We start from the raw sequence: 22920 nt of genomic DNA, 5'->3' as shown, positions 1-22920 counted from the left end.
TTCAACCCTAATACAGCTGTCAATTAAAACCATTACTCCAGGAGTTGAGTGCAGATTGCTTGATTCATTGAGCTGTACCAAATACTTCGAATGAATTGCTAAATGTGCCATGTCTAGGGATAAAGTGAACCAAACTGCATGCTAACAACTTCCTGAACTACACTAGTCTGAGTAAATGGGGAAAACTGTGGCAGTCAAAATGTGAATTCATCCACTCTGGAGACAACAAAAGATGAATTGGAGTATTCCTAAATGGTGAGAAACTAGGAACTGTACAGGAGCAGGGAGATTTGTGATTCCAAGTTCAGAAGTCATTAAAAAGTAGACAGGTACAAAAAGTAATCAAACAGCTAATGGAATGTTGGCCTACATCTCAAGGGAGCTGGAATACAAAAAGGAGGAAGTGATGCTTCAGCTGTACAGAACCTTGGGCAGGCCCCACCAGAGTACTGCATTCAGTTCTGAACAGCATGCCTCAAGAAAGATATACTGGTCTTAGAGGATGCAGAATAGATTCACCAGAATAATACCAAGGCTTAAAGGTTAAATGAGACTAGATTGCATAAACTAAGCTCAAGATTGATTGTGGTATTTAAAATTTTAAAAGAATTTGATAGGGCAGATATAGAGAAACTATTTTCTCTGGAGCTGCAATCAAGAACAAGAGGCACAATCTTAGTATTCAAGCCAGGCCAATCAGGAGGGAAATCAAGGAAGCACTTTTTCACTCAAAGGGTAGTGGAAATCTGGAATTCTCTCCTCTCAAAAATCTGTGGATACTTGGTTGGGGGTGGGGGTGGGGGTGGGAGTGCGTCCAAATGGAGCTTTCATGACTGAGATTGATAGATTTCTGTTGGGTAAATGTATCAAGGGCTATGGAGCAAATGAGGTGCAAATCAGCCATGGTCTAAGTAAATGGCAGAGCCGGCTCAAGGGGCAGAATGGCTTCCTCTTGGTCCTGTGTTTCCACATGGTAAACTCTAGCACTTAAGTATTCAACCTTGGCCCTCTCCTCTTCCTCATCTACATGCTGCCTCCCAGTGACACCACACAGATATATGCAGTTTGCTTCCAGACGTATGCTCACAATATCCAGCTCTACCTGTCCACCGCTTCCCTCAACTCTCTACCTTCTCCATCCTATCTGACATTAAATTGTGGATGAGCCAAAATTTCCTGCAGTTGAACATGGAAAGACCAAATTCAGAATTATTCAGCTTCTGACAAAAACCCAGATCGACTCCATCCCTTCCTTGGTTGCTCGCTCAACATGAGCCAAAGGTAGCAGAGAGGGACACTGGCTTCAGAGTCAGTCTCTTATACTTCGGCAACAATTTGGGCTCAATGTTTCCTACCAGGCATGCTGCACAAATACTATATATAAAAAAAGACAGACATCCACCTACAAACCTTATAACTAGACAGTTTTATTGCAGAGACCATCCCAAAGATTTTAGTCAAAGGTCAAAGCAGTTGCCCTGAGCAGTGACATCAATTTGTGACTTCCAAGCTCCAATATTAAGACTGTCAAAATAAAACAGTTCCCTTCAACATGGAGGAACAAGGTTCTTCATTTCAAAACAAAGTCTAATAGGACTCAATTTCTTTTTAATCAGAGGGGTTATAAACATGCACCATCTGGGAGAGTGAGACACATATCAGTCCTCCACAGTAACAATGACCTGGACAGCAGCTTTCTGAAGCATCCAGGGTGTAATAAATAAATTACACAGACACTGCCCAAATGGATTTCCATTGCCAGGGTCACTCATCATGAGAACCAACTACAAGAACAGTGCTGTAAAATTAAACTTGATGCACAAATTCTATGAACAGCAAATCACATTCCACTCTCACCTCCTTATCTGAATGCCCCAAACACACAATGTGTCACGTGCTTTATTAATGTTCCAGTGTGGTCACTATTCAAGCAGCTTCATTAACTCCCACTTCAGTCCAAGATACCTAATAACTGGCCTATTAAAATTTAACCATCCAGAAACCTCACTATCTTGTAATCCAAAATATTCTTCCTCCTCACTCCATTTGTAACCATATTGAAAACATTCTGCCCCAGCACAGCAGTAGTTTGTGAAGCACTGTCCTTCCACCTCTCAGACATTGGCTTAAATCCAATCCAGGATGAGAATAAGTAAGTCTCAACTGTCAAGTCACATATGGGCATAAACATACATGTACACTCATGTCTGTGCAGATTTTGTGAACATTTGTTGCATGTCAGACCAGTAGCCAGTCATTACTCAGGCTTGGCTGCCTCAATCTGCAGCCCCTCTCAATTGTACAATATTCAAAAATCAGTCCTGCTGTAATTTTAAATACAGAAATTTGTAAATGTAATTGGAAAATTGACAAGGAAATAGATTTTGAACAGATTAACGAGAGTCACCCACAGATCACAGTAAACTTTGATTTAAAGGAAAAAGGGGCATTTTTGTTAAAAAGAGAGAAATAATTGCGCAAATGCCATTTTAAAATTCTGAATAAGAAATGGTGTGACTCTACTGATTGATGTTAGGTTTACCAAGGGCCAAACACTGCAATCCATGAAGGATAGAGCAGGGAGACAAAGCAAGTTTCACAGCCTTCACTCCATCTTTCTATTCACACACCAGGAAGTGGACATTCAGATTTCCTGTATTAGGAAATAAAAGCAAAGGCGCAGTAAAAAAAAAAATTAAAGCAGAGTCACTGACAACGCGCCTTCCCTGTCCCCATCCCCTCACGTCTTCCTGTTCCATCATACCCTCCTACGCCATAGAGCGTTCCAGCATTAAACCAAATTAGAAATATACACAGATTACACAACTTGAAGTGTTATAATGCAGCCCATGAAATGAGTGGTAGCAGAGGATCATTCATGCACGATCCTCAAAATCCCTCCACCAAATTTCTGTGAAGGCGGCTGGGTATAAACTACATGTAATAGAAACACACAGCCACAGTCCCTGCACTGGCAACTTTATTCACTGTTATTTGGCGCCTGATCTAAATACATCCACATATTTTAAATTGCATAATATTGTAACCTCTCATCATGCCCAGGGTCTCTTGCTCTCTGCTTGTTATGATGCTTTAATACCCAGAGAGGAGGAGGAGGCCAGGTCTGCAGCCTCACTTCTAGACACACATCAAGAGAATCAAAGGTCAGCCACAGTTCCTTGGCACGCTGGCATGTTAGTCATTAGTCGGTGGTGTGGAGGTGAAAGTGCATCAAGCCCACTGAGGCTTTTCGACAGCCCAACATTGGCACACCAAGCTCTGTACTAAGGGGCTGCCATTAGTGTAGCTTCACGTATTACATAAAATTACATCGTATTTACAGCACAGAAACAAGCCATTGAGCCAAACAGTCCACACTGGGGTCTATGCTTCTTTTGAGCCTCCCCTCATATCAGCATAACCCTCAATTCCCTTCTCCCAAATGCTTTTTTAGCTGCCCCATAAATGTAAACTATTCGCCTCAACTGAACCCTATGATAGCAAATCCCATATTCTCACCACTCCCTAAGTATGGAAGTTTCTTCTGAATTCCTTATTTGATTTCTTAGTGATCATCTTATATTGATGGCCTCTAGTTTCGTTCTTTGCCCATGTGGAAACACTATTTCTTCTCTCATGTCCAAGGATCTATTCTCGACTCATTTCTCATCTACATGCTCCCCCTTGGCGCATCACCCGAAAACATCAGATCCCAAATGAACACCGACGACACTCAGCACGACCTCACTACCTGTCTAGATTCCTCCGCTGTCTCTAAATGGTCAGACTGCTTGTCCAACATCAAATACTAGATGAGGAGAAATTCCTCCAATTAAATATGGGGAAGGCTGAAGCCATAGTCTTTAGTCCCCACTCAGCTCCCCAGCCACCGATTCCTCCTTCCCCCTGGCAACTGTCTGACGCTGAACCAGACAGTTCACAACCCTGTTGTCATATTTGATCAAAATGAGCGTCTAACCACATAACCGCGCCATCACCAAGATTGCCTATTTCCACCTCCTTATCACATGACTCCACCCCTGCATCAGCTCATCTGCTGCTGAAACCCTCATCTATGCCTTTGTTGCTTCTAGACTTGACTACTCTAGCACACCCCTGGCAAGCCTCCCATATTCCACCTTGTAATCTTGAGTTCATCCAAAACTCTGCTGCTTGTGTCCTAACTCGCACCGTCCCATTCACCCTTGACCCCTGTTCTTGCTGCCCAACACTAGCTCCTGGTTAAGCAAAGCCTCGATTTTAAAATCCTCCTTATTTTCAAATTCCTTCGTGGCCTGGCCCCTCCCTGTCTCTGTAATCTCCTCCAGCCCTACAACCTTCCAATATCTCTCTGCTCCTCCAATTCTGGCGTCTTGAACATCCCTGACTTTAAATGCACCACCATTGGTGGCCACGCCTTAAACTGCCTGGGCTCAAAGCTCAAGAATCTCCTCCCTCAATTGCTGCCTCTCTACCTTGCTTTCCTCCTTTAAGGTACTCCTTTGACCAAGCTTCTGGTCATTTGCCCTAGCATCTCAAATGGCTTGGTATATTTTGTTTTATAATGCCCGTAAAGTGGTTTGGGACATTTTATTATGTTAAAGACACTATATAAACACACATCATTGTTTACTCTATCAAAACCCTTCATTATTTTAACAACCTCTATTAGACTAAAGAAACAGGAGCTTGTAGGGGTAGTGCAGAAAATGGCACACCAGAGAGGGTAATGTTGGATTGTAAGAAAGTGTTGGGTCTTGCTGGGCTCTATAGAGCAAGCTCAAGCTCTGTGTTTTATTTATAACACTAAGTTTTATTTCTAAGGGATAAAATTGAAAAGCAGAGAAGTTATGTTAAACTTGGTTCGACCACGCTTGGGAGTACTGTGTACAGTCTTATCGCCATATTTTCAAAAAGAGACACTGGCGAAACTGCAAACAAGATTTGCAAGGATGATAACTGAACTGCGAGGTTATACCTATCAAGAAAGGATGAACAGGCTGGGTCTATTCTCTCGAAAAGACTGAGGCGCTTTCAAAGCTACCTCTAAAAATTCCTATTTCCTTTCACCCACACCAAAGCAACAATCTTACTCAGACGTCACACTGGCCCATCATGATAGAACACTCTTACTATGCAATCTGGTTTGATTAAAAACATGCCTTCTTCACCAGAGCTGCAGTAGGGGCATTATAATCCGCTTTGTGCTCCTAGGAGAGGAGAAGCCAGGATCCCTGAATTTGTTCAATAGTCCCTGTTGGAAACTGCACTTGTGCAGACACTGAGCCAGGACACCAATGTCCTGTCACCCTCACACCAGTAAAATCACCCACCTACAGTACAATAGGCACAATGAGGTACCAGACAGCTGCCACTCAAAGAAGAATCAGCACCTTCACCAGGATTGGTAATTTAAAAAAAGAGAATTCAACTTCCACTGTTAATCACAGCCACTGAACAGACATTCTCTTGGTTATCTGTAGCACCTGAAATTGGTATAAAACTGCAGCCAGTCGACACATGTTACCATGTGCTGGTTCAATTCTTTCAACTTGTAGATTCCACATGATATCCATGTTCGTTCCAAGGCAGCAGTATATCTATTATACACAAAGACCTCAGTCTGCTCAGTCAGAAATCAATTTCTCCCAGGACAATACATGAAGCAATTACTGAAAGTGAAAACACTTCAAATAACTTCTAATCGTTTAATGATTTAACACCAATGTTCGTCAGAACAATTACATGGATTTATCATTAATTTAAACCATACACACCAGTGTCAAAGAATTCTGTAAACTCCAATTTATCACATCTCGCCAAAGCCAGCACAGCAATTGGCCATCAGACAACATTTCTGAATTAAATGCATGTTTTTCAAAGCATCCCAATAACAACGTGGATTTCTTAGATTTCAGGAGATAGAGTTTTTGTTTTAGGCTAAAAATATTCTTTGTTTCTTTGTATGTTTAATCAATCACAACATATTAAACCAGGATTAATTGAGAAAATTAAAATTATTCATATGACTTCTAACAGTTTAATGATTTAACATCTGAGCAAACACTGCAGGGCTATAACATGCTCTATCAGACAAAGATCAGCCACTTCTCAGTTGGGAATAGACTATAATTGATAAGGAGAAAATGGCACACCTGTTAACTTAGTGGTTTGTATGAGCAGCACAAAGAAACTTAAAAAATAAGTCAGCAAGAGGAACTTAGTGGATTTAATGCACGTTTTTTTTTTAATGGTAATTGAGACAATAATGGGACTTGAGATAAATCTCCAGGATCTGATGGTTTCCAACCCAGGGATATTAAAATAGCTGAGGGAATTACAGATGTGTTAGGCACAATTTTCCAAAGCTCTTCTAGATTCAAGAATTGCGCCTTTGAATTGGGAAATTGCGAATATCACTCCATTATTTAAGAGGGGGAGAGGGCAATCGGGCAACTACAGGCTTGTCAGTTTATCAATTGTGGGGAAGTTACTGGAAACACAGACAGAATGAATGAGCACTTGAAAAATTATCAGCTGATTAGAGAATCTGAAGGAATTTGTGAAGGATAGATCATGTCTGACTAATCTACTTTAAGTTTTTGAAATCACTAGATGGTGGATTGGAAGTGTCTGTGAATACCGTCTGTATGGACTGCCAGAGGGCATTTGATAAGGTCCCACTTAAGAGATTATTAACAATAAGGAAAGTGCATGGAATTTAAAAACTTAAACTAGATTAGTCAGACATGATCTATCCTTCACAAATTCCTGCAGATTCTCTAATCAGCTGATAATTGTTCAAGTGCTCATTCATTGTGTCTAATTTTCCAGTAACTTCCCACAATTGATAAACTGACAAGCTTGTGACATGGGTTGGTAATTGGTTGGGAGGCAGGAATCAGACAGGAGGGATGAAGGGTTTACATACGAACATATGAATTAGGAGGAGTAGGCCATTCGGCCCTTTGAGCCTGCTCTGCCATTCAATAAATTCATGGCTGAACTGATTACTGCAAGTATCCACCCCCTTGCTTATCAAGAAGCTATCTACCTCTGCCTTAAAAATATTCAAAGACTCTGTTTCCACCGCCTTTTGAGGACAAGAATTCCAAAAACACACGACCCTCAGAGGAAATATTTCTCCTCATCGGTCTTAAATGGGCAACCCCTTATTTTTAAACAGTGACCCCTAGTTCTAGATTCTCCCACAAGGGGAACCATCCTTTCCACATCCACCCTGTCAAAACCCCTCAGGATCTTACTCATCTAAATTCCAGCGGATATAAGCCTAGCCTGTCCAACCTTTCCTCATAAGACAGCCTGCCCATTCCAGGTATTAGTCTAGTAAACATTCTCTGTACTGCTTCCAACACATTTACATCCTTCCTTAAATAAGGAGACCAGTACTGTACACAATACTTCAGATGTGGTCTCACCAATGCCCTGTAGAGCTGAAGCATAACCTCCATACTTTTGTATTCAATTCCCCTCACAATAAACGATAACATTCTGTGAGCTTTCCTAATTACGTGCTGTACCTGCATACTAACCTTTTGCGAATCACGCACTAGGACACCCAGATCTCTCTGCATCTCAGAGCTCTGCAATCTCTCACCATTTAGATATGCTTTTTTATTCTTCCTGCCAAAGTGGACAATTTCACACTTTCCCACATTATACGCCATTTGCCAGGTCATTACCCACTCACTTAACCTGTCTACATCCCGTTGTAGCCTCCTTATGTCCTCTTCACAACTTATTTTCCTACCTATCTTTGTGTCATCAGCAAATTTAGCAACCATTCCTTCGGTCCTTTCATCTAAGTCATTTATATAAATTGTAAAAAGTTGAGGCCCCAGCACAGATCCCTGTGGCACACCACTAGTTACATCTTGCCAACCAAAAAATTGACCAATTTATGCCTATTCTGTATCCTGTTAGCTAGTCAATCTTCTATCCATGTCAATATGTTGCCCTCTACACCATGAGCTTTTATTTTCTGCAGTAACCTTTGATGTGGCACCTTATCAAATGCCTTCTGGAAATCTAAGTACAATACACCCACCGGTTCCCTTTTATCCACAACACATGTAACTCCGTCAAAGAACTCCAATAAATTGGTTAAACATGATTCCCCTTTCACAAAACCATGTTGAAACTGCCTGATTACCTTGAATTTTTCTAAATTCCCTGCTATATCATCTTTAGTAATAGCTTCTAACATTTTCCCCAAGACAGATGTTAAGCTAACTGGCCTGTAGTTTCTTGCTTTCGGTCTCCCTCCCTTTTTGAATAAAGGAGTTACATTCGCTATTTTCCAATCTAATGGAACCTTCCCCGAATCTAGGGAATTTTGGAAAATTAAAACTAACGCATCAACTATCTCACTAGCCACTTCTTTTAACACCCTAGGATGAAGTCCAACAGGACCCGGGGACTTGTCAGCCCGCAGCTCCAACATTCTGATTGGCAGGATGTGCATAGTGGTGGTCCCCAGAGATCCCCATTGGGGCCTCAGATGTTCACCTGACTCCGCAAAGGAATAGCATGTAGTACATCCAAGTCTGCACATGACACTAGGTTGGGAAGCAAAGAAAGTTGTGTGACTGGTAGGAGAAAGTCGCTAAGGGACTAAGATAGGTGATGTGAGTGGGCAAAATATGGTAGCTGGAGTTGAATGCGGGGCTTCCACTTTGCTTGCAAGAGAGAGAGACGTGGAGCAAAGGGATTTGTTTGGCCACATACGAAGATCAGTGATAGGTACAAACAGTAATCATAAAGGCTACTGGAATGTTGACATTAATCTCAAGGATGCTGAAATACACAGGAGTGGATGTTATATCCTCCAGTTGTATAGAGACCTTCGGGAGTACTGGGCAACGCACCTCGAAGAATATATTGGCCTTGGAGTGGGTGCAACATAGATTCGTCAGAATGATATGAAGGCAATTTGCATAACATGGCTCATATTCCTTAGCGTTTAGACGGTTGAGAGGCGATCTAATCGAGGTATTTAAAATGATAAAAGGAAAATTGAATAGATAGACAAACAATTTTCTATGGTGGTTGAGTACGGAACAAAGGGAAACAAAATCTTAAAATTAGAGCTAGGCATTCAGCAGCAAAATGATTGGCACTTTTTCACACAAAGGATAGTGAAAATCTGAACACGCTCTCCCCCAAAATACTGAAAACACTGCGGTGCAAATTTTCAAGACTGAAATTGATAGATTATTATTGGGTAAGGGAATTAAGGTATATGAAGCAACAGTGGGTAAATTGAGTTAAGGTACAGATCAGCCATGAACTAAATGAATGGCATGCAGGATCAAAGGGCTGAATGGTCTACTTCTGTTCTTATGTTCTAAGAGGTCTCACCAAAGAACGATAGACCGCGGTTAAATAATGCAGGACTGGGCTGTAGAATGAGTCAAAATTCAAACATGGGCCCTCAAGTCAAAGTTTTAAAGAGATCCCGACCCAGCCCCTGTGCACATATTGACACCTCGAGGCGGAGGGTGCAGATCGGCAGGCTCATGCATGTGGCTGACGTGCAGGTAAAGGAAGAGACAAGGATGGAAAATAAGGTTCTAAAGGCGACGGCACTTCACATACTTGATAAAATGTAGACATCAAATAAAGCATTCAACAGGATGAAGTGAAGGGGGGGGGTGGCGGGGTGGTGAAACACAACTTTAACCAGTTACAATTTGGTGTAGCTGAACAGTGACAATTCCAAAATACAGGGCAGAACAGCTTACACTTGTCGTCACCACTGCACATGATTCATTGAAGAATGCAAATTTCCCATTTCCTTCTGCCTCTCCACAACTCAACAAGTTTATAATGCTTAAGAGTGTTCTGGAGATGACAGTTACATAGTTCACCTCTAATTAGTGATGTATGGCTTGTGGTATAAATACTCAAAAACAGGGAAAACAGTTATAGAGTAATGTAATGGAAATCAAACTCTTCAATAAACAATAAATCCAAATAAATCCTCTTTAGAATTACCAGCTAGGTGTGCGAATAGTCAAGAATTTGTTCACACGCTGCATACTCATCACAATCTATTTTCCACCTCAGAAATGCCTTTACATAAAGCCTCCTTCAAATTCCTAGGCCATTTGCAGGGAGGGATACACCAGTTGTACTTTGCAAGTGGATAGGACAGCAGCCATTTGCAGGGAGGGATACACCAGTTGTACTTTGCAAGTGGATAGGACAGCAGCCATTTGCAGGGAGGGATACACCAGTTGTACTTTGCAAGTGGATAGGACAGCAGCCATTTGCAGGGAGGGATACACCAGTTGTACTTTGCAAGTGGATAGGACAGCAGCCATTTGTAGGGATGCAACAGTCAGTCTATTCACTCTCAGCTTAAAGAACTGCTTCAGAAATGTTTGAAACTACACAGAAACATAAAAGCACCAGCAGTATTTCCAAAAATGGAATTCTCCTGCCATCCACATCGATACAGAGGAAGTACCAACATTTCAGGAGGAGCTGCAAGCCTGAGACAGGATTGATTAAAAAAATCCATCACCATTCCACCTCAAACAGTGCTTATACCTGCAACAAACATTTACAACTTAAAATGAGCAGCAGAAATTAGTTCTCCGCGTCAGCTGCATGTGTATTCTCAGCAGCAGCTGATAACTACAACAGACAGGACAATCTTCAACCAGAGCATGATGAAATCAGAAGGGCCTGGTTCAGTGACAGAGCCCAGTGCAACTTTTCAAAATCATATTCTTAACAATTTTAAAGTAGTTTTAAAAAATAGGAGATACTGTAGACTTTGTAAATATAAATACTCTGCTTGTTTAAATCAGATCAACCCCCACAGTTTGAACAAGTTCGCTTCTATTTTAAAAGGAGTGGATCTGTGTTTTAAAATTGGCATCACTAAATTTACACAACTAAAATGGCTGGTAACGGCGAGCTATGTTTCTCATCCAAACAGACAAGTGATAAGCAAACTGGCTTGTTGGGAGGACGAATTGCTCACACAAATATTCAATCTGTAGTTTGGATTGTTCCAATAAAGTACAGTAAATTGTCAGTACAAGTTTACACTTTTAATTCCCATTGATGGTTGCAGTTTGAGACGTGCAGGCTATGGCAGTGGTCTCACTAAACCAAGGCACTAATGTACTGTGTATCCTGCATTTTCTAAGCTGACATATTGATTTGTCTGAGCAAATTGCCACGGCAACAGTACTTATTCCACCAGTCAACACTGGCGCATGCCTTGCTGTTCACAGGAGGTCAAAGGTCAGCAACAGAGTCAATTACTGCAAAAGGAGATCATTAACCCTGCAGGAAGCCCAAAAACATCCTTTAACACCTACTTCCTTCCTCACTACCAATCACTCCAAGACATGTTTGGCAATCTCCATCATACCAGTGAGTGAGTGGTTCTTTAAAACCTCTCTCCCACACGTACACAAGGCAATTTCACCAACGTCCCCTAACTTTCTCACCATTGGGCTCTCCAACCCATGAAAAGGCCAGCCTTTTCCATGTCGATATTTTAAAATCTAAGCCTCCTGCTGCCCCGTGTCCTCCATCCAAGTCGAAAATGACACCAAGAATAAAAGGTTGCTTTTATTCAATGGAAATGGTTAAGTTTTTGACATTTTGCTTTCAGTTACAACATAGTTTGAATCATAGGAACAGCAGTAGGCCATTCAGCCCATCGAGCCTACTCCACCATTCAATATGATCATGGCTGATTATCCACTTCAATGCCTTTTTCCCACACTGTCCCCATATCCCTTTATGTCATTGATATTTAGAAATCTGTCAATCTTTCCTTTAAACATACTCAATGACTGAGCCTCCACAGCTCTCTGGGGTAGAGAATTCCAAAGAACCCTCAAAGTAAAGACATTTCTCCTCATCTCAGTCCTAAGTGTCTTCCCCCTTATTTTGAAATTGTGTCCCCTGGTTCTAGACTCTCCAACCAGGGGAAACATCTTACCTGCATCTACCCTTTAAGTATTTTGTAGGTTTCAATGAGATCACTCTCATTCTTCAAAACTCTAGAGAATACAGGCCCAGTTTCCCCAATCTCTCTGCACATGACAGTCCCGCCATCTTGGGAACAAGTCTGGTGAACCTTCATTGCACTCCCTCAATGGCAATAATATCGTTCTATGGTAAGGGAACCAAAACTGCACACAGTACTCCAGGTGCAGTCTAACCAAGGCTCTATATAACTGAACCAAGACTTCACTACTCCTGTAGTCAAGTCCTCTTGCGATAAAGGCGAACATACCATTAGCCTTCCTAATTGCATGCTGCACCTGCATGTTAACTTTCAGTGACTTATTGATGAGGACATCCAGGTCCCTTTGTACATCTACACTTTCTAATCTCTTACCATTAGAGAAATATTCTGCACATCTATTCCTCCTACCACATTATATTTTCCATCTGCCATGTTCTTGCCCATTCACTTAGCCTGTCCAAATCCCCTTGAAGCCGCTTTGCACCTTCCTCACAACACACATTCCCAACTAGTTTTGTGTCATCTACGAACTTGGAAATATTATATTTGGTCCCCACATACAAATCATTGATATATATTGTGAACAGCTGCGGCCGCAAGTACTGATCCTTGTGGTACCCCACTAGTCACAGCCTGCCAACACAAGAATTACCTATTTATTCTTACTCTGTTTTCTGCTTGCTAACTAATCCTTAATCCATGCAAGTATATTACCTCCTATCCCATGTGCTTTAATGTTGCTAACCAACCTCCTGTGGGGGACTTTATCAAAAGCCTTCTGAAAATCCAAGTATACTATGTCCACCGACTCCACTTTATCAATTCTGTTAGTAACATCCTCAACAAACGCCAACAATTTCATTAAACATGATTTTCCATTCATAAATCCATGTTGACTATGCCCAATCAGATCATTATTATCCAAGCATCCATTTATCACGTCCTTTCTACTACTGATGTAAGGCGAACAGGTCTGTGTTCCCTATTTTCTCTCTCCCTCCCTTCTTAAATAGTGGAGTGACATGTGCCACCTTCCAATCTGAAGGTACCATTCCAGAATCTATAGAATTTTGGAAGATGATCACCAATGCATTCACTATCTCCATAGCTACCTCTTTCAACACTCTGGGATGTAGAATATCAGGTCCTAGGGACTTATCAAACTTCAGCCCCATTAATTTCTCCAATACAACCTTCTTACTAATACTTATTTCCTTCAATTCCTCATTCTCCCTAGTCCCTTGGATCTCTAATACTGGGAGATTTCTTGTATCTTCCTCAGTGAAGACAGAAACAAAGTAATCATTTAGCTTCTCTGCCATTTCTCTATTCTCCATTATTAATTCTCCTGACTCTGCTTGTAATGGACCCACGTTTGTCTTAGCCAAATGTTTCCTTTTTACGTATCTATAGAAGTTTTTACAGTCCATTTTTATGTTTTTTGCTAGTTTACAATCATATTCTATTCTCCCTTTCATTTTCACAAAGAATCACAAAGAAAAAGCTTCAAAGACACTATGCAGCTCTCTTCGAAATACGGCAGCATTGACATTGATGACTGGGAGGAGCTTGCAACCAATTGTTCAAAATGGCGACAACTTGTCCATCAAGCTGCATCATGCTTTGAGTCCAAAGGCCTTAACGATGAAGCAGAGCGGTGGTAGAGAAGAAAAGAAAAATCAAATTCTGCATTCCGGATCCCACTACCGTGTGGGACATCCTTTCCCATGTGCCCAAAGATCTGCAGGTCAAGAATCGGCCTGTTCAGTCACATGAAGACCCATGGCAGAAACTCGCGACCCTGAGTAGACATGGTCCTCTAATCGTGAAACAGGTGATGAACAGTTTGAAACACAGAAACCTAGAAACAGAAAATAAATGGCACAGCAGGCTATTCGGAGGCAGGAGAGGGAAAATTAGCCTAAGATTTCACATGACCATGGGTCTGTACATACCTGAATTCAAGACCTTTGTAAACAACTTGAAATTCTGCAATGGATGTAAGAATTCGTAGAGAAACAGAACAATTTCAGCAGGTACAATGACAGATAAATCACCATCCGTAGGAGAGGCTCAACTTCAGCCAAATGAAATCTACACTTTAACCAATTAGCATGGGAACTAGAAAAGCAATTTTTTTTTTAATTGGCATCATTCACAAACAAGATAAAATTTGACCACACTCCCACAGCTCAGCAGTGAGTGAATGCACAGTTTGGTGTAGTACTGAGCCAAATACCAGCAGATTCCACCTTCGATCCTCGGGCTGTGCAGAGTAAAAAGGCGAGGACAGAGGTGAGGCAGAAAAGGCAAGGGTTCCTACTCTTGATTACTAAAGGTAGCCCTGTTCATTTAGCTGGTTGAAGCCAGAATCAAGTCCACCCTCCACAGTCAAACAGCCAACCACGATATTAAAAAAAGAATGGCCATTTGTGTGAGGAACTATTGGGGTCCATGGAGTTGGTCTGGACAAGAGAAAGGGGAGAAAACTGGGGGTGAGGGGGAACTCTTTGGTCACCACTGTCAGATGCTAATAGCTGTATTCTATTGTAATGTGGTTTAGGCTTGATGCTCTCCTCCCCCCACTTCCCCAGAATGCTCACTCCTTGCAGCTCAATAGCAAAAACAATCACTTGCCCCAAGATCTGAAGGGACCCCAGGCAGAACCCCAAAATCCCCAGCAAGGGTTTGGTGTCTCAGTCAATTGCTAGTTTGAGTTATTGGTGCAGAGAATGTCATGGGACAGAATAGTAATGACCCAACAGGCCACTGGTCCTCAGCCCTACATACATACGGAATTGTTTTTTAAAAAAACGCAAGGAGCTTTGTAATTGGAAGATGCTCAATATCTTTCTGATGGAAGCAAATGTGACAGAAAAGTAATTTGCACTTCACAGACTAATGCAGAGACTTTCTAAACAGTAGAACTGAGAAAATAAATACCAAGCTCAGTGTAACAGGATCCCAGGGCCCCAACACAGCACAACACATACAAACAGGATGCCTGGGCCCCAACACAGCATAACACATACACACAGGAAGCAGGCCCCTGAAGGGAGTCACTAGAATAGTAACAGAAGCAGGCCCCCAACACTGAATATCAATGCACAAATCAATTGCAAGCAAGCACCCAGCTCAGAAGGTAGAAGGTAGAGCAGTGTGAAACCACACAATGTATATATAGGCCAACCACAAAGCAAAATCTGGTTAACGTGTCCTGTCTAACCAGACAGAGCCTATATCCATTGAAATATTCCCAGAGCTGGGGAATTGCCTGCACATCAGCCTCATGCTGTTGTCCATTTATTTAAATATCTGCCAAAAAAAAACAGCAGCACTCACTCCCCTGCTGAGATGCAAGAAACTTTATGAACAAACCGGATGTGCACAAGGGACTGACACATCATATAGTGAATTGAGCATTACCACCAATATCACATTTTATACAGCAGCCATTACAGAACAGCACCAGTAATTATAGGACACAGGTCCTTAAAATAAAATCTACAAGTCAACACATTTACACACCAGCACTCTGCTGCATCGATGATGAAAAATATACGCCTCCAACATTTAGCAAAACATGTGAAAGCTCTCAGATATAGTTATCTCACAGCTACAGTTTGCATATCCAACTAGTGCTGTACCTGCAAATCATTAAATAGTTTTCACCTCACCAGTCCAACATACCAGCCATCTTTCCCACCAAGACACATTTTTCTTCACTCGCAAATGCAGCAACATTTACTGAAGCAAAGACCACAAAATCCAACAGCTCAGCCCCTCCACCAAAGTATTCAAATTCAAGAATGGGTCAAGTGGTCAATCAAATCAAAGTTGGGAGTACAGGAGGGACAGGAGATGTACAGCAGGTCTTTTTAATTAAAACTCATTAGAACAAAACTCAGGTTTTATTTAAATTGATTGACCAGGAGGGCATTGCTGAGAAGAGTGTTTGCAGAGGTTTGCATTCCCCTTGGCTGCTGCCCTGAATACACTCCTGTACAGCAGGTACGAGTCCTGCAGCACTTCCTCATGCTGAGTGAGGAGAGCGGTTTTTTATGCTTTACTCCCCCAGCCCACTACCTCCCAATTACATCATGCTCTCTCTGGGAGAGAGTTTGTATCTGGGCTGCTGTGACTCCATGACTGTCGCACTAAAAACAGAGCGAGGTGGGACATGCTCTCTCAACCAACCTAGAAAGTTTGCCGTTTGAGAGTTGGTCCATGCAGTGATTTTCTGCTGGCTCTCAATGCTGTTTGCTGTTGGGCACAGGTCTCAAATTCGTTGTCTTTGAAGGCAGTTGCTCCACAGTTGTTTATTTTATAATTGATTATGTGAAACAACTGACTAACTGGCATTCCTCACTGTAAAAGTGTTTCAAGAATTTTCACTTCACATCCTGCTGACATTACCTACATCTATCTCCCAACCTGCATCTTGGCTTTAGAAATGGGTTAATAAGTCTGGCTGACTTGTTTATTTAATTTTAAATGACTCAGCAGACATTCCCAACCACTCGGTCCTTGAATAGTCCCATGCACATGGTGAATTGCTTTATTGGGTAGTGTTTGAGCTTTTAAACATACTGCTTGGTCGTAATTACGAAGGCAGAGGGTTTTTCCTGTATCACAGGTCGAGTTACCTAACGAAAATAGATCCACTTACTGCATGTGGATGGTAGCTCCAGTCCAGTCTGTGACCCAGGTGCAAAACACAAGGCAGAGAGGGGAATTGAGAGTTTGTACTTTGCTGAAGAGGGATTTCATTCACTTAATCTTGGAGTTCGAGATTCCCGCTACTGCCTTTGCTGAGCCAACACTACCATCACAATTTGGTGCAAAGAGTTTTATTATGTCCCGATCACTGCATGGACCAACTCTCAAACTGCAAACTTTCTAGGTTGGTTGACAGAGCATGCCCCACCTTGCATGCTACAGGACTTGCACCTGCTGTACACAAGTGTATTCAGGGCTGCAGGCAAGGAGAATGCAAACACTGTTCTCTGCAATGCCCTCCTAGTCCATCAATTTAAATAAAACCTGAGCTTTATTCTGATGAATTTTAATTAAAAAGACTTGCTATACATTTCCCACTCACGGTCCCTCCTGTACTTCCAACTTTGGCATGATTGACCACACCATCCTCCTCCAACACCTCTCTTCCATTGTCCAGCTGGACTGCTCCAAGCTCCATTCCTACCTATCCAGTCACAGCCAGAGAATCTCCTGCAATGGCCTTTCTTTCCACTGTTGCAACATTACCTCTAGACTCCTACCAAGGATCAATCCCTCTCCTAATTTTCATCTACACACTACTCTGACACTCATCTGACATCATCTGAAAACACATCAGGTTCCACCCTTTTTTTTAAAAATGTATTCATTCACGGGATGTGGCCAGTGTTGGCAAGGCCAGCATTTATTACCCATCTGTAGTGTCCCCCCTCTGTTGCTGATGTTCTCACCACCTGCTGCACTAGGCTGGTAGCCATATCTTTCAGCACTTGGCCAAGTTGGTTGGTAGTGGTGCTACCCAGCCACTCTTTGTAACGGACATTAAATTCCCGCCATTGCAGTACCACTGTGCTGCTACTTCTGGTGTGTCTGTCCTAACAACAAGACAGGACATACCCAGGGATGGGTGATGGAGGAGCCTGCAATGTTGCAGGATAGTCATATTGACGGAGCCATGCCGATGTCAAGCTATTGCTTGACTAGTCTGTGAGACAGCTATCCCAATTTTGGCACTAGTCCTCAGATATTAGTGAAGAGGACTTTGCAGGGTCGACGAGGCTGGGTGTGCCTTTTTGTGTCTGAATCCAATGCCTAGGTCAACGCAAGGTGATGCATCCAGTTTTGGCCACCATCATAAACTCTGTCCTGTCACAAACTCCATCCCTCTGCCTGGCCACTGTGAGGCTGAACCAGACCAGTTCGCAATCTCAGCCTTCTATTTGACCATGAGCTGAACTTCCAAACCCATATCCTCGCCATTATCAAAACTGTCTACTTCTACCTCCATAACATTGTCAGTCAATCAACCCCTCCCCCACCTCAGCTCATTGGCAACAGAAACCCACATTCAAGCTTTTGTTACCTCCAGATTTGACGATTCCAACGCTCTCACGGCTGACCTCCCGCCTTCTACCCTCCATAAACTTGGCTGGCCTCCCGTCTTCTACCCTCCATAAACTTGCTCTCATCCAAAATTCTGCTGCCCATACCTTAATTCACACCAAGTCTCATTCATCCATCACCCCTGTGCTTGCTGATCTATATGGCCTCCAGTCCAGAAACACCTTGCTTTTAAAATTTTTATGCTTGTGTTCAAATTCCCCCATGGCTTTGTCCCTCCTCAACTCTAATCTCTTCCAGCGCTACAAAGCTTTGAGAATTCTGCACTACTCCAGTTCTGGCCGCTTCCCCCACTTCCTTTGCCACGTTGGGGGCATGCCTTTAGCTGCCACGCCCTAGCTCTGGAATTTCCTGCCTAAACTTCTGTGTCACTACCTCTCACCTCCTTTAAGACACTCCTTAAAGCCTACCTCTTTGACCAAAATTTGGTCACCTGACCTAATTTCTCCTTTTATTTTATTTAGAGATACAGCACTGAAACAGGCCCTTCAGCCCACCGAGTCTGTGCCGACCAACAACCACCCATTTATAAGAACCCTACAGTAATCCCATATTCCCTATCACCTCCCAACACTAGGGGCAATTTACAATGACCAATTTACCTATCACCTGCAAATCTTTTGGATGTGGGAGGAAACCGGAGCACCCGGCGAAAACCCACGCAGACACAGGGAGAACTTGCAAACTCCGCACAGGCAGTACCCAGAATCGAACCCGGGTCCCTGGAGCTGTGAGGCTGCGGTGCTAACCACTGCGCCTTCTTTGGGTTGGTGGTAGTTGTGGCAATTTTTGTCTGATTATGCTATGAAGCACCTTGGAACATTTTACGACATTAAAGGCACTACATAAATGCAAGTTTATCTTGTTGAATTATACAATTTTACACAGGAGGCCATATAGCGTGCGGCACCTGTGCCCTCCATGAAAAAATGTCGCCACTTAATTCCATTCCACTGCCCTTTCCCCAAACCCAGTGGTAATAGTTATCCTGATTTACACCAATAAAACCCCTCAATTTTGAACCAGATCTCCTCTCAGTCATCTCTGTTCTAATGGAGGAAACAAAACTCCTTTTATCTCTCCTTATAACTAACAGATCTTATCCCAGGTACAATCTTAAATTTCTGCTTTATGATCTTAACATCTTTCCTGAATTTGGGCACCCAAGTCTCGAAATAATATTGTAACTACAGCCTTACCAAAGGTTTCTACAAAGTTAGCATTACCTCTAATTTTGCATTCTTTGCCCCTTTATAGAATTTGTGATCCTAATATATTTTTGAAAAAGCAGCTTTATGAAGTGGTCCTCCCACTTTTAAATATCTGAGTATCTGAACCACAAATCGCTCTGCTCTTTCACTCATAGAGTCATACAGCATAGAAACAGGCCCTTCGGCCCACCGTGTCCATGCCGACCATAATGCCTATCTATACTAATCCCACCTGCCTGCATTAATTCCATATCCCTCTATGCCTTTCTCATTCAAGTACCTGTCCAGATGCCTCTTAAATGTTGCTACTGTTCCTGCCTCCACCACCTCCTCTGGCAGCTCATTCCAGATACCCACTATTCTTTGTGTGAAAAATTTACCCCTTTGATCCCCTTCAAACCTCCTCCCTCTTACATTAAATCTATGCCCTCTAGTTTTAGTCACCCCTACCATGGGAAACAGACTCTGGCTATCTACCCTATCTATGCCTCTCATAATTTTATATACCTCTATCATGTCCCCTCTCAGCCTCCTTTGCTCCTCCTTTCAAAGTATTACCATGTTTGATCCTACAGAACTTTGATAACTCCATAATCCAAGTCTCATACACTGGAGCACTGAACTAAATAATAACCATCAAAATCAAACCGCACACACAATAACCACATCTCGTGTTACAGCAGTCACAGCAGATATTGCAGTTCCACTTTTTTTAAAAATTGGAGGACCAGAACCCTCAGAGCTGTCAATCAAACAAATAAGTTTTCTTTTGGGAAAAAAATTTCATTTATATAGCGCCTTTCACGACCCCCAGACATCTCAAAGCACTTTAGAGCCAGTGACGTACTTTTTGAATTGTAATCACTGTTGTAATGAAGGAAACACGGCAGCCAGTACACATTAGCAAATTTCCACAAACAGCAATGTGATAATGACCAGATAATCTGTTTTGGTGATGTTGATTGGGGGATAAATATTGGCCACGACCCGGGGATAACTCCCCTGCTCTTCTTTGAAATAGTGCCACGGGATATTTTACATCCACTCGAGCAAGCAGATGGGGCCTCGGTTTAACGTCTCATCTGAAAGACAGCACCTTCAACAGTGCAGCGCTTCCTCAGTACTGCACTGGAGTGAAAGCAGTACAAAATTCTTAACGATGAACTGTTACAACACAAATACAGAACTGCACAGGGCCACAGAATAATTCATATTGTACATGAATACAGAACAAATTTGCAACAATTGATTATTCCCAGTTAAAAGTCTTGGGGTAGAAATTCTGTGCTGTCTCCTGCCAGTTCTGGTGGAAGACCAGCCAAACCCCCAGGAAAACGTCAGAATTGGCCATTTGTGTCATTCGTGAGGGCTCTGCCCATTACTGAGCTATGACAGGAGACCAATGATGCATCCTCAGTGTAAAACTGTGTCAACTTTAGCCATTATAAATTCCTAGGGTCACATTTAGAATGAAATTGGCCAATGTAAACTTGTCACATTATAATTACACCCTCCAGCAAGTGGAGGGGCACAAACATCAACAGTGGCAGGGTGGCTAAATCCATAGGCATTTACCTGTATTAAAGTGGCCAGTGGAATTTTTAATGGAAATATAAAAAATAGGATAAAATGCATGACTGTGAAATGGGAACTGAATCCTGCCTGTGTGCCCCACTCTCTAACCCCACTTCACCTGGAACCTACACCTGGGTCTTGACTCCCTGCATGCTCAACTGCCATATCCCAAACCTTGCACTGATCCTCAACAGTAACTTTTAAGAACGAGGAAAGAAACTGATCAAGAAAGAGCAGCAACGCTCAAACTTGTTTATTACAGAATCATAGAATGGCGGTGGAGGTAGATTCAATTGCAGCAGTGTCGCTACCTTCCCCTTCCCTCATAAAAACACCTGGAACACCTTTTCTCACACTGATCTATTAAATCATCTGGCACCTACAGGAAGTTCAAGCAGGTGCGAAGCAGCAACTAGAAGGGCACTCACCGGCAAGCTGGATGGACGCCCCTGCTGCATGAGGGTCAGCTCCTCCTGGTTGGGTTTGTTGGAAGTCAACCCCTGCGGAGCCTGAGTGGCAAACGCTTCCTGAGACAAATCCTGCTACAAGAGAGAGAAAAACTAGCAATCATAAGCATTCCAGGAGTGTAAAAGGAATCAGACTTGACTGCTAATGGTCAGGACAGGCCCAATTTGATCCCGCTAACTTCAGTCAACTGCATCACTGTCAGGGTAAGGGAGGCCAGGGCAAGGGGGGATGGCTGGTGGAGAGGGTCAAGCAGTAGAAAGCTTCACTGCTTTCTTGATTAATGGCTAATTCACTGTTATGGTCACAAAACTTTGTTTGCCAGGTTTATCTGATGGCTGTATGTGTAAATGAAAACTTACTGCAATCTTCAACTGCATGTTTGAGCAAGAGCAACAGTGAAGCTGTTATAATTGGCCTTTGTGGGTGGCAAAAACCCAGGATTCCCAATCTGGATCCCTAGCTCGAAAGCATGCAAGTGTGAACACCAGGAGAGGGCAGAATTGGGCTCAGCTAGGACCTCTCCACAAACAGTCGACACTGCTCCAGCAAGAACTGAAAGGATGCCATTTATTGTGGAATTGTATCCTGGCAACCATGATACACTGTGGGACAGCAGAAAACATAGGGAGATGGGACACTTCAACTATTCAGACTTTTCAGATACAGGCTGTGTAAAGAATCAAATGAACATACTCTGGTTCTACACAAAACATGGCCTTTAACTGCTCGTTTCTTCCACTCAGCATATCCCAACATGTAGCTTCTTACTACAGCTGGAGTTGCAGGGATTTGATCAGACTCCAGTCATTTAAAATCCTTTATAACTCAACCAATTACAAAACTAACAAAATAAAGCTCAGAGCACTGATGTGGTAACTGAGGAAGAATATGGTCACCAAGTTACAAACCACTACCAATCCAAACAGCTGCAAATTAAATTAAGGAATGCAGGAAATGCAACTTCCAGCCCAAATTATGTCCATCTTCTGCACATCTCAGTACAGCAGCAATGGGTATGTGAGAAAGCAACACAGTAACAATACTTGGTGAAAAATGGGGCAACAGAAATGCATTTTCCTTTAAGGCCTAGTACAAAACATACCTGCTGTACTGGGAACCGTTGCTGTTGAGGGTAGGAAGGCTGTTGCTGGTTGTAATATGGTGTCTGGCCCTGCTGACAGTAACTGGCTGCACCCTGCTGGTTATACGGAGGCATCTGTGCCGAGGAAAAGAACACACATTTAGAAATGTGATCTCCAAAATACATCATAGCTTACACAAACATTCCTGAAGTTCACTCGCAGAAAGGAAATGAAAACAACAAAATACGAAGTTTGTGTTCCAAAAATCTACTCAAGGAAAAGCTAACTGGATTTGACTTCAAGGAGCAGAAAAACGTTATTCCAATCCTGTTATCGGCTGAATAGCATTGGAAACGTTTTTCTTCAGAGTCACAGGCATCATGTGGCAAAGCATTGCTCCCAGCTGGGCACAGAAGTATGTGGTTGG

General features: G+C 42.5%; 1 protein-coding gene across 5 annotated transcripts in view; it reads right to left on the bottom strand.

The window, feature by feature from the left end:
- Window positions 1-22920, bottom strand: part of LOC137347205 (AT-rich interactive domain-containing protein 1A-like) — an 87897-nt gene that overhangs the window by 47137 nt on the left and 17840 nt on the right. For 4 of the 5 annotated variants that reach the window (XM_068011424.1, XM_068011421.1, XM_068011422.1 and 1 more), the window contains exons 3-4: window positions 22514-22627; window positions 21372-21485 (exon numbers count right to left, since the gene is read on the bottom strand). In XM_068011424.1, coding sequence (XP_067867525.1) covers window positions 21372-21485; window positions 22514-22627 — 228 coding nt within the window. The remainder of the gene's footprint in view (window positions 1-21371; window positions 21486-22513; window positions 22628-22920) is intronic. The other variant, XM_068011423.1, reaches the window with a different exon arrangement.

Source organism: Heterodontus francisci, chromosome 31 (genome assembly GCF_036365525.1).
Source record: "Heterodontus francisci isolate sHetFra1 chromosome 31, sHetFra1.hap1, whole genome shotgun sequence".
Taxonomy (NCBI): Eukaryota; Metazoa; Chordata; class Chondrichthyes; order Heterodontiformes; family Heterodontidae; genus Heterodontus; species Heterodontus francisci.
The sequence above is the reverse complement of the archived record's forward strand: the minus strand, read 5'-3'. Positions and strand labels throughout refer to the sequence as shown.